The 12,946-nt window shown below is 42.6% G+C and overlaps 1 protein-coding gene across 1 annotated transcript in view; it reads right to left on the reverse strand.

Annotated features, from left to right (window-relative positions):
- EFTUD2 (elongation factor Tu GTP binding domain containing 2) overlaps positions 1–12,946 on the reverse strand; it is a 34,772-nt gene that overhangs the window by 14,384 nt on the left and 7,442 nt on the right. Inside the window, exons 3-12 of the mRNA XM_006776911.2 lie at positions 12,209–12,374; positions 11,253–11,331; positions 9,619–9,694; positions 9,073–9,138; positions 7,801–7,836; positions 6,599–6,689; positions 5,736–5,818; positions 3,593–3,759; positions 1,125–1,249; positions 952–997 (exon numbers count right to left, since the gene is read on the reverse strand). Coding sequence (XP_006776974.1) covers positions 952–997; positions 1,125–1,249; positions 3,593–3,759; positions 5,736–5,818; positions 6,599–6,689; positions 7,801–7,836; positions 9,073–9,138; positions 9,619–9,694; positions 11,253–11,331; positions 12,209–12,374 — 935 coding nt within the window. The remainder of the gene's footprint in view (positions 1–951; positions 998–1,124; positions 1,250–3,592; positions 3,760–5,735; positions 5,819–6,598; positions 6,690–7,800; positions 7,837–9,072; positions 9,139–9,618; positions 9,695–11,252; positions 11,332–12,208; positions 12,375–12,946) is intronic.

The raw sequence follows: 12,946 nt of genomic DNA on the forward strand, positions 1-12,946 counted from the left end.
TGGAATCGAACCCGGGACCCCTCAGTCCGCAGGCCTGTTTACTATCCACTGAGCCAAACCAGTTTCGGCGAATTTTCCTTTCTTGACTAGATTTTACTGTATTTTCCACTTTTCTGCAATGAAAATGTGGTAAATATGTATGCATATATTCAAAAGAAAGAAAGACCAAGTTTTATTTACTCATTTTTTTCACAAGAGCAAGCGTATGCACACCGAGTGTGAGGCAGGACAGCTGAGGGCGGGAACAGAAACCCTGGTGCTCCAGCGCCTGCCAGCTGTGAGACCTCTAACGGAGCCTGTCTCCTCAGCTCTGAAAACAGGATGACCGCCTGGCCGTGTGGCTCAGTTGGTTGGAGTGTCGTCCCATGCACCGGAAGATGGCGGGTTTGATTGCCAGTCAAGGTACATACCTAGGTGGTAGGTTCCACCCACAGTTGGGGCGCGTATGGGAGGCAACCAATTGATGTTTCTCTCTCACATCGATGTTTCTCTACTTTCCTCTCTCTCTAAAAAAATCAATGGATACATATTCTTAGGTGAGGATTAAAAATAAAATAAAAACAGGGTGATATGACCCTTCTAATGAAGCACAGAATTTGGCACACGACACAAGACATGGTGCCTATTGGAATCTGAAGGAGGCACAGAGGTACAGAGGAGTGCAGGAGCCTCTTGAGATGGGAAGCTGGTCGAGGCTCCACGAACCTATAAAATCATTCAACTGGGCATCGCAGCAGAGAATCACCTGCACTGACTGCATATCATGAGTTCTTAAGTGGGTCTACAAACTTTCTACCTGCCTAGACATGGCTGGAAAGCCAGCTAGAACACCACTAATGAGGGAGGCTCCATCTCTGAGGAAGAGATCTGAAGGGGCTTTGTGAGCGCAGATAATTCCTCTAGAGAGAGTCTTATTCCTAAAGGAGCTCTTTCTTCATTCTTCCTAGTTACCTTTCTTGTTCTAGTGTTTGGAAACCACTGAGCCTAAAGAAAGGGTCTAGGGGCCAAAAAGAGCCCGAAATGTGAGAATAACAGTTGATGGAAGCCAATTTCTAAACCATTCAGCACGAAAGACACACGGGACTCTGGGGAAACAGGCGAGACAGACTGCCAGCCAGACTTACCGAACGTGTCAGCATAGATCTTGGCAAAGGAGCCCAGCGTGAAACAGATGCTGTACTGGGAGCTGGAGAAGCAGACGTTGCCCAGGAGTGGGGACAGGATCAGGTTCTCATCGGTGGAATACATGCTGAAACAGAGACGGGCATGAGTGCACAGCCAGGCTGACTCACACCGAGGGCAGAGGGCAGACTCAGTATCAGCCTCTCCAGCCCTTGCCCTCCACTGGGCTTACATAATACAGTCAGCTTTGCCAACAGCCGGGTCCAAGAAAGTGACATGATGAAGCTGTCCGCTAACTCACAGTAACAAGCGGACTTCCCAGAGCTGGGAACACTCTGCATGATCTTGGAGAAGTTAACTGCACCGGACAGACAGGGAAAACTTGGAGGATAGAGACAAAGGTCTTAGAACACAGGAAATGAGTCTAATGCGACTGGAGAGAAGTGCATTCTGGAGAAATCCCTATCTTACAAACACAAATAGACATACACCAGTATAAATGAATGAATGCACAAGTAAAAGAAAAGTAACTCTGCTCCCCATTCCCACCACCCTAAAGATCTTTCTTCTGTTTTGTTTGGCTTGCTTTATTTTCATTTATTTTTTTAAAATATATTTTTATTGATTTCAGAGAGGAAAGGAGAGGGAGAGAGAAAAACATCAATGATGAGAATCATTGATTGGCTGCCTCCTACACACTCCTTTCTGGAGACCAAGCCCACAAACCGGGCATGTACCCTTGACGGAATTGAACCCAGGACCCTTCAGTCTGCAGGCTGATGCTCTATCTACTGAGCCAAACCGGCTAGGGCTTGTTTTAAAAATTGTGTTAAAACTTTGTGTCTTATATGCATAACCCATTGACACAAACAATAGAGTGCTTAAGTCCTGGGGTGGGGGTGGGGGGCAAACGGGAGTCAATGGGGGAAAAAAGGGAACATATGTAATAATTTCAACAATAAATTATTTTAAAAAAACTGTGTCTTAAAAGTCATGCAGAAGCAATAGCATCACAAGTCCACTAATATTTATAACAAAATTAGTTGTACAGGGATCAAATCCACAACCCTAGCCCTACAGAATGTTTTATGGAGTTTCTTAATTTAGAAATAAAAGTATTGGATTATAAAGAGCAGTCCCCTACTTCACTCCCAAGTTATGCTCCCCAGAGGCAACTGGTTTCAATTCTTTCAAAGCTGCTTTTAGAACATTTACTCCCATATTCCTAAATAATATGTTTAACATGGCTATTTCTTGTTTAGAGGCTGAAACATGACTTCGTGACTTCCTATTTTGGCTGATCGGGATTTAGTCCTATCCCACCCCATCTCCCTTTCTGAAGAGGTTTATCATTTCGTATTTGGGATTCCTGGTATTATTTTAGGCTCTAGTCATTCTCAGCTGTTCCAGAGACAGGGAGGAGGTATCCCTGGTAGTAATCAGTGCTGCAACCAGAGAAGCTCCTGCACGTCAATCAGTCTCTGGCCATGTAGGTAGTGCCCGCAATCCTCAGCTGGAGAGGTGTCCTCTCTGTAGGACGGTCTCTTTCTGGGCCCTTTGAGGGGCCTCAAGAAGTCATTCAGTACATTCTTCAGGCTACAGATAACTGTCTTTAATTCACCTTTAACCTATTCTTCAAAGCCACCTTGATACTGTATTCTAAGTCTTCCAACCATCAGTCATACTTATTAATGTAAGCCCTTGTAAACCTATCTCATAAAGCAGCTATATCCAGAAACAACACCCAACAGCCCCCTCATTTACTGAGTGCTAATAAGGTAAGAGCAGCTAGCTAATATTATTCACTGATCAGTTACTGCTAAGCACTGTGCCCAGCGTGTTACATCAGATATCAACTTAATTTCTTATAACATATCATAAGGCAAATATTATTATTATCCCCTTTTACAGAAGCAGAAACTGAGGCTCAAAAGCTTAAGTAATTTGCCCAACTTTACATGCCTGGTATGAGGTGAAGATGAGATTGTTTCTAGAGCTCAAGGAACTGACCACAATACAAAACTGAAGATGTGTGAAGATGCGTGCACAAGTGGTTAAGGCAGAAAGTGAAGGAAGCCAGGCTGTGGAGTCAGTGCCTGTAGAACAGCGGTTCTCAACCTGTGGGTCACAACCCCTTTGGGGGGTCGAACGACCCTTTCACAGGGGTCGCCTAAGACCATCGGAAAACACATATATAATTACATATTGTTTTTGTGATTAATCACTATGCTTTAATTATGTTCAATTTGTAACAATGAAATTGGAGGTCAGCACAACATGGGGAACTGTATTAAAGGGTTGCGGCATTAGGAAGGTTGAGAACCACTGCTGTAGGGCCATGCAATGAGCTTCTCTAGCCCCATCCAATAAGCTCATCAACACACACCAAGAAATCCAAGTTGCCTCCAGAGTTCAAGGTTAAAATTTATAAAAACCAGAGTCCCTGAGGACACTGCCAAGGGCCCTCTACCTTATCAACCCATTGACCTCATCCACAATGTGGCGCAGCTTGTAGTACGCGTCCGTGGGCGGCAGCTTCAGCTCCAGGATGAGCCGGTCGATCTTGTTGATGCACACGGTGACCGCCAGCCGCTCCTGCACCGCGTGCTTGATCAGCCGCTCCGTGTTCAGCATCACCTGGGAGACACAGGCGGTCAGAGCCAAGAGGGCAGGCAAGTCCAGAGCAACGTCAAAGAGGGCGCTGCTGTACAACAGGAAGCACGAGGAAAAGAGGGGACCTAGACCACTGGGTGCAATCAGATGGCATCTTGCCCGAAGGCAGATTCACGAATAAATACACTGATGACGTTGGGAGCCAGGTTTCTCAGTGCTGGAGAAGGGACAGGAGAATTAGAAAGAACTGTGGTGCTAATATGGAAGTGCAGCCATTAGGATAAAACGAATGCTTTCTTTCATTTTTGCTGTGTCAATGATTTTCTAATATATGAGTAAAAATAGTTACAGATATGTATGATGTATATCATTTGTGTTCAGTGAAAGGACCAAGAAGCAATGTACCCCAGTAGCGAGGAACATGTCCTGATGTTTCTAAATACCAATCCCCACTCTAAAGAGTCAGAGTTCCTTAGAGAAATGGCTGATTCAAGGACTGGGGCAGGGAAAGTACAAGATGATTCTAGAACATCTTTTTGTGCCTAAAAGTAAGGAAGTACTTTTTAAAAAAAAGGATGGGACAGGTCCAAAGGATAAAGAAGTCTGCCTGAAGGACTCTCACTAGCCAAACCTGGGATAACTAGAGTATCAAAACATATAAGGACAGCAATGGATTATAACCCACAGAGTAAAATAAAAATCCTTGTATCCACACTGACAATAAATGAGCAAATCGGAGAGAAGAGAAAGCTCTTCCTTCAGCAGAATTCCAACCAATAAATACAGAAGGAATAATACAAGTCAGACAATCACCACCTGTAACTATTATAAAAACAAGCTAGGAATGATGAATAAATGATAACAACTGTAGGAATAGAATGTATACCAGACTCAGGGTATCCCTCCACAAATTATGTATTACAAAGGGGAAAATTCTAATTTTACACTGAAAAAAAGCTGATAGATCTGCCTTAATCAAGTGATCAAAGTTAACATCGCCAATGCGATAAGGTGGCATCATAGGCCTCCTGCTGGGATGGACTAATAAGAACACAATATACTTGGGTAGCATTCCTACCAAAAGTCACCTGAACATCATCACGAGGAAACATGAGACACACCCAAACAGACATCCTCCAAAATAAATGGTGTGTGCTCTTCATGTCAATTCATAAAAGACCAAGAAGGTAACGGAATAGTTCTAACCAATTAAAAGAAACTAAAGAGACATGAAGACTAAATGCTATGCAGCATGATAGGAAAAAAATTCTATAAAAGACATTATGAGACAATTAGTAAGACTAAGTTTTGTACAAAAAGATCTGTACAACAAAATGTATGAAGGTTAAAGTCCCTGATTTTGGTAGCTGTACTATGGTTATGTAAATGAATGTCTTTGTTCTTAGGAAATACATTCTGAAATATTTTACTTTCAAATGGTTCAAGGGAAGAATACATACACGTGTGAGTATGTGTATACATGTACAGAAAGAATTACAAAGCAAATGAAGGTGAGTTCTTTGTACTTGCAACTTTTCAATAAATCTGAAAATTTTCCAAAACAAAATCAATTTAATAAAAGCAATTCTGGCTCCCTCTGCTGGTTATCTCACTAATGACAACATGAATGAGGTTAGCCAATTTACCTAATCTTTCAATTTAGAAATATAAAAGACACCCTGGGTCCTTTAATTCCAATTTCTCTTATGATTAAAACCATTCATTAATATTTAAAATCCATTTATATGAATATACTCACCTCCCTTCCTTTTATTTACATTTGTCATTTTATCTTTTTCTGAATAGCAATGGGTCCTTATCATTCATTTTAAACTTCCCTGAACTGAGAACTAATTTTGAACTTCATTCATTTCCTTAATTTTAGAGCAAATATGAGCCTTAATCCCACAGACTCTCATGATCTCTGGTTCCCAGCTTGCTCAGTGCTCTGGGCATTGTGGGTGGGGCAAACCGAAGAGGGAGCAGGGGTCCAGACTCACGCCCTCGGCAGCATCGATGAAAAGCACCACTCCATCTGAGATGCGCAGGCCAGCCGTGACCTCATCAGAAAAATTCACATGCCCTGTAAAGCAAATACCATCCAAGTCACTAAGTTGCCACTTGTGTGGTGGCAGGATGAGCACAATAACTGGTAGGTGGTCTGAGGGGTACTGCAAGCTCCCAGTTCCCCTTTCCCTCTCCCCACAGCAATCTGTGGTGAATAAAATTCCACCAGTAGAGTCACATCCTTGGATTAAACTTCTATACAGAGGTCCCACAAAAAGAAGAAAGTGTTTTAGCTAGGAGGGCATAACATAGTAACATTCACATTAGTCTACTCAGCAGTAAGCAGAGTTCTGTGGAACAGAAGACAATTTGGCGGCAGGAGAAAGGCAGAGGAGGGCCAGGAGCAAGGGAGAGAGCACCTGGCCAGATGCTGGTGGGGGGCAGGGCTGCCAGGTATGAGGGCATTGGGCAAGGAAGACCAACCTGTTAAAATTCAAATTTTCCTGTTCAAAACTCTGCCCCACTTGGTCTTCTCCAAAAGAGAAAGAACCAAACACGGAGCAAGGCACCCTGCTCCACGGTAACCTGCGTGCCCACCAGCAAGCAGGTGGTGTGCTGCTGCCATGATCTCCTTCAAAAGACTGAGCCTGCCTGAGGGGGGAACCATGTCTGACTCGCCTTTGTTACCATAGCGTCTAGCATGGGGCCTGAACAGGCTCCAGTGAATAAATGAATAAAATTTCCTAAAATTCAAATATTCTAGAGAAGAGTAAAGAGAGGAGCAAATGGAAAGCCTGGAGCACAGCACTTGCTAATTAACTAGTCAGAAGCAAAGAGGGGTCAAGGAATGTCCTACCTGGAGTGTCCATGATATTGAAGAGGTAAGATTTCCCTTTAGTATCTGGCAAAACCACTGTCACAGGAGTGCTTTTGATGCCAACACCTCTCTGAAAGCCACAAAAAGAGAGTGTTTAAGTCTTCTTCCTATACAAGAGGGGTTCACTCTGCTCCTGGGGTTTGCCAGTTGCTAGTAAATTACACGGATTTATCTCTTTGTGGTAGGTATGATTTGTGTCTAGCCATCCAACCAGAATGACCTTGAAGATGAAATATCTTAATGTTAAACAGCATTTGGGGAGGGAGGTTGGTTCAAATACCAAAAAAGTAAGACAAGTTTTATCCTCCTCATACACTGGAAACAAAAATAATAACCAAGCATTAGGTAAGTAAAAAAAAAAAAAAACACCTGGGGGCATTTTAGGTTAAAAACAGTTAAAAAAAACTATAACGGGGCCCTAGCTGGTTTCGGTTAGTGGATAGAGCATTACCCTGCAGACTGAAGAGTCCCAGGTTCAATTCCAGGCAAGGGCACATGCTCAGGTTGTGGGCTTGATACCCAGTGGGCGGGGGGGGGGGGGGGTGTGTGTGTGTGTGTGTGTGTGTGTGTGTGAGAGAGAGAGAGAGAGAGAGAGAGAGAGAGAGAGAGAGAGAGAGAGATACGGAATAATTATTAAACTCTAGTCAAATAAATATATTAAGAAACAACAGTAGCATCCGGCCAGTGTGGCTTAGTGGTTCAGCATCGACCCATGGACCAAAAGATTGCTGGTTTGATTCCTGGTTAGGGAACATGCCTGGGTTTCCGGCTTGATCCCTGGTAAGGTTTTAAAAAAAGAGAGAGAAGCTACTCCTAGAAAGGCATTGTCATATGGATGAAGTCATCTTACAGATTTTAAGCATAATTTAAAAAATCACGTTGGCTTCTGCATAACTTACAAACGTACACATCGTCTCTTAGTATTTGCCCTATTAGACACATTAAATCCAATCAAGGGCAGGAGGGTTCCTCCCTTTTATCCTACAGCTTGCCTAGCCAGCTCTCTTTCAAGTTAGAAATCCTGGGATGACTGGAAGGTAGAAGCTAGGAGATAAAGAGCCAGGAGTGAGAGGGGTTTGTGGTATGGACCGAAGTGTTACCATAAAGACTCCCTATTCTCCCTACAAAACTATTGCTGGGTCTGGTGTGGGCAACAGTCGGAGTTCCCAAAGCAAGCTTACCTCTTGCTCTGTGAAGAGGATGTCAGTGTAGCATAGCTGAAAAAAATAAACTGTTGTTACCAACTGAATTCAGACTCCTCTCCCACACAAATGATCAAACTTTCCCCACCACCTCCCAACTCAAGGTTTCTGCCTCAGGAAGAAAATACATGGAAAGAGCAGGGATTCCCTACAGAAACTCCGGACAATGAGACCAGTGCCTTCACAGATGGAAAATGCCCCTGCATGTGTGTTTCTGGGATGTGTGTTTGAAGACCAGGTATAGCTGGGAAACTAAATTATACCAAATGCACCCAATTCTTAGCGTGGTGAAGGGAGACACATCCAGCCTTCATGGAACCCGCCCATGTCAAAACAGTCAATCTGGCAGAAATGGAACAATTATTACACTGAGACTTGCAGCCACACTTGGCCTCACTCATAGGCATGTAAATTTATCATGAAAACAACACAGTCCAATTGTATTATATTTATAGAGAAAGCTTTTAATATTATGACAGGAAAAAATAGGCTATAGCCGGCCAGTATAGCTCAGTGTTTGAGCACTGACCCATGAACCCAAAGGTTGCTGGTTCAATTCGCCATCAGGGCATATGCCCAGGAGGCAGTCAATTGATGATGTTTTTCTCTTATTGATGTTTCTATTTAGCCCTCTGCCTTCCCCTCTCTCTAAAAATCAATAAAAAAAAAAAACAAAAGAAAGAAAAAGAATTGGCTATAAAAGCCCTAGTTGGTTTCGCTCAGTGGATAGAGCGTCGGCCTGTGGACTGAAAGGTCCTGGCCACGTGCATGTACCTCGGTTACAGGATCGATCCCCAGCCCTGGTCAGGGTGCGAGTAGGAGGCAACCAATCGATGTATCTCTCTCGCATCAATGTTTCCCTCTCTCTGTCTCTCCCTTCTACTCTTTAAAAAATCAATGGAAAAATATCGAGTAAGGATTAACAACAATAAAAAAAAGTCAGAATATATCAGAAGAGAAGAGGGATCCCAAGTGCAGAACAGATCATCTCAAAATATTGCAGATTAATATTCTTTATGCTCCTGATAAAATTGTAATTATTTTCTTAAAGGCAATTAATAGAGATTACAATCATGAAGCAGCACTTTGAAGGCGTCATTATTTATAGTGAGTGAGAACGCTAAGGGGAGGGGGAGAGAGACCCCCTGTATATTCTGTGATCAATTAATTGTAGGCGCCACTGCACTCGGACCAGCCCCCCTGTATATTCTGAATGGCTTATCCTAAACCGTCAACAGCATTTCTACTTACATCTTGGTCATAGCGCTTTCTGATTTCCGGGTGAGTCTGCTCTATTAAACAATCTACAAAACACGTCTGAAAGGAAAGAGAAGGTTAAAACCTGCCAACCACAGCGGAAAATCTATTCTACTCGTCCCCCGGCTCCCAGTACAACACATCATTTAGGGATAAGGAGAGAAGGAAGAGAACAAGGAGGATTATGGGACAGCAAAGGATCAACACTGAAACCACAGGATTATTTTCAAATGAAAGATGCAATCTTCCTTGGACAAGCATCCCCAGGGAAATAAAGTCATATGAAATCAGAGTAAGGCTCATTTTCCCCTTTTCTGTCCAGCTGTGGACACAAGGCTTGGGCATGCAAGGGTTTACTAACAGGCTCCGCATGCTGATTAGGGAAAGCTAGAATTTCACATCGAGGTTTCACAATAAGCAGAGGCCCCAGAGTCAGGAGGTCCCACCTTATGGGCTCAAACCCCAACCTATGACGCTGAGGGCTGAAGAAATGAGCAGGAACGAAGAGAAATCCTGTCCCAGGTAGCTAAGTTCTCTCACCTTGCCATGATGGAGATGGCCACAAAGGGTCACATTTCTGATGAGTTCTGAGTTATCCATCAGATCTGCCAAGAAACTGAAAGCGGAAGGAAATTTGAAAAGTTTTTAAGTGGGGAGGGGTGCAAAAGTGTTTTAGGAATTTTTAGTTGTTCAGGAACAACTTTCAGACCAACAGTGCTCGGAGGCAGGTGCGAATTTCTACACCTATATAGTTCTGGCTTGGGGACGGAATAGACTTATCCATGAAAGTGACACAATCTGCAAAGTCTCGTGAGGATTTCAACAGCAAAATAATAAGAGTTAGAAAGCAAGGGAAAAAAGAAACAAAACCAATACCAGAACTAACACACATACACAAGTACTATCCCTTTCAAAATCTTCAGACTGAATGCTATCCATTTATTCCACTGATGCTAAAGGGACTTAAAATAACTTTGGGAGTTTCTCTTTTAAAACTGTCATCAGAGCTAGTTAACAAAACACATGGCATCTAACAATGCTGAGCAGAGAACTTCCATCTTTACCAAAACCTGCATTGTCTTTCTTGCTTATCACCCACATTATTTATGGCAAGGAGCCTTCAGATGACTTTGGCTCTTTAAAAAGATCAAGTCTACTTTCAAAGATTGGAGATTTAAAATAATCACCATTGAGAATAGAAAGGAATATGAAGCAAGTTCTGAAGATAACTGAAAAGTTGCTTCAAAAATGTCTAAATGATGGCAGGTGAGCTGAACATTTGATGAGGGACTCCACTCTTTTGAACATACGAGATGACAATGTGGCTAAAAAAAGCTTCATTATCTAATAGTGAGCCACAAACACTTCAATATACGAGGGCTATGCAGGTGAATTAATCAGTTTAAATATTTGCAAAAACAGTTTGAAGAGTCTAAATTATTCCATACATACAAGGTTAGGCAAAGTAGGTTTACAGTATTTGTATGGAAAATAATATAATAATCAATAAATAATAATTCAAGAATAAACTGTTTCTGGGTGAGTGGTAGGTAATGAACCAAAGATCTTGTATGCATACATGCATAACCCACGGACACAGACAATAGGGTGCTGAAGGCCTGGGGCAAGGATGGGGGGATGGGCTGGAGGGGGTTAATGGAGGAAAAAGGGGGATATATGTAATACTTTCAATAATAAAGAATTATATATATATAAAAAAAGAGGGACTAAACTGTTTCACATACACACAACTGTAAACCTACTTTTGCCCACCCTGTACACCTACCTACTTTTGCCCTCATTTTCAAAATGGAATCATTATGCTTCCAAAACACTTAGCAATTTTGCCGAGTCAAAATAGGCTCTGGTGGCCCAACACTGACAATTATAATACTTAGTACTCTCTGAGTACTACGGCTGGCTTTTAATACCAAACTAGAGATTTGGAAGAAGAGAAAACAGCTGAGATATGGATGAGAGCCAAGAGAAAAGTTAAGAATGAAACTAAATATCCCAGAAACCATATAAACTGAAAGGAAATCTTAGAAAATTGTAGAGAGAGATTTTGCTTTTGAAATTCACTGGCTACTTCAACCCAAACCACTTCCTATACCCCCATGAAATAATGAACCTACACTACTCATGAAGAGAGGCTGAGAGACTTTATAACTTACTCCATTTCATACACCGTGACAGGTAACGTCTGCTCCATCAGAGTGAATTTCTTGGTTTTCACTGGCTTAATAATAGGTTCTAGGGGGGAAAAAAAGTAATGATGTGCAGGTAGGCAGAAAACATAAAAATACAGAGCTCTATTCCATTAGGCCTAGCTTTCGGAATGCATGATATGTGATATCAATTTGTTATTTTCAAGGATCACTCAGATGTTGAGGAAGTTCTGGGAATGCTGTTTTGCACAAGACAGTAAAGGAGAATTGTGGACCGAGTTTCAACTTCATTTTGTGGGACACAGGGAGGGGGACTGGATATAGGCTGAGGTCAATGTCAGTTCAAAACCTCTACTTGCACTTACAGAACGCAACTCCTTAGAAAATAAGCACCACGAGGACTGGCTCAAGGAGTTGGGATTATTTGGTGGGAGAACTTAAATACAGTCTTCAAGCACCTAAATAGATATTAGATAAATGAAGAAATAACTCTTATTTCCATAGAAAAAAAGCTATGAGTTTTATTGAATATTAAAACAGGATTGCCCTAGCCAGTTTGGCTCAGTGGATAGAGTGTTGGCCCACGGACCTAAGGGTCCCAGGTTTTATACCAGTCAAGGGCATGTACCTCGGTTGCAGGCTAGATCTCTGGCCCTGGTTGGGGTTCGTGTGGGAGGTAACCAATTGATGTGTCTCTCTCACATAGATGTTTCTCTCTCTCTCTGTCTCTCCCCCTCCCTTCCACTCTCTTTAAAAATCAATGGAAAAATATCCCCGGGTGAGGATTAAAACAAATAAACAAAAAACCAGGGTTAAGTGACTCTCAATCCAGAAATGGTACCTGATGGTGGTAAAGAAAAATTAATCAGTTCATTTACTGAATTCTCAAGTTTGCTGATGGCTCTGAAATGAAGTGTTCTAGTTTCACTGTTGCTCTCACAACTCAGAGCCTCCTGGCGTACCTGTGAGGGGCTGGGTGTCTTCCTCCTGAACGATGGTCTCCACCTCAGGACCGTACACCTCTTCAGCGGTGGGGTAGTACTTCTTGTCTTCATGCAGCACCACCTCCATCCCAGGGTGGTCTTCATCGTGGTCGCCTACATCATCGTCATCATCATCGTCATCCATCTAAAAGCAAGAGAGGCTGTAAGAGGCACACACTCTTCCTGCTCAATAACTGACATCACACGAGTTAGGAGCAATGACTTCACATGTGTGACAGCCTCTGATTTTGAGTTCTGTGCTCGAGTCAGTGGGGCAGGTTCTACTCTTGCAAGATCCTTCACAAAGAGGAGACTATGAAGCCAAGGCTTCAGATGGCTCTTCTCACTCGAACGAGCTCCTTCCTAAGCGTGAGCCACTGGTCACAAGTGGATCAAGATGGGAGAAAACAAGTGGCTTCTCACAACACGCCCTTTTAAGGGGAAAATAATTCCTTCCAAGGGCAGAAGCCAGGAAGCAGAGATAGAAACTGGGAATCAGTCCCTACCTTTAAAATGTTCACTTAGATTCACTGAACTGTTCTAGAAAAAGACTTTCTTACAGAAAACAACAGGTGTTGGTGAGGATGCGGAGAAATTGGAACTCTCATATGCTGGTGCTAGCAATGTAAAATGGTGCAGTCACTTTGTGAAACTATTTGGCAGCTCCTTAAAATGTTAAACACACTGATCAACCAAAGGACTTGTATGCATGCATAT

Source organism: Myotis davidii, unplaced genomic scaffold (genome assembly GCF_000327345.1).
Source record: "Myotis davidii unplaced genomic scaffold, ASM32734v1 scaffold109, whole genome shotgun sequence".
NCBI lineage: Eukaryota > Metazoa > Chordata > Mammalia > Chiroptera > Vespertilionidae > Myotis > Myotis davidii.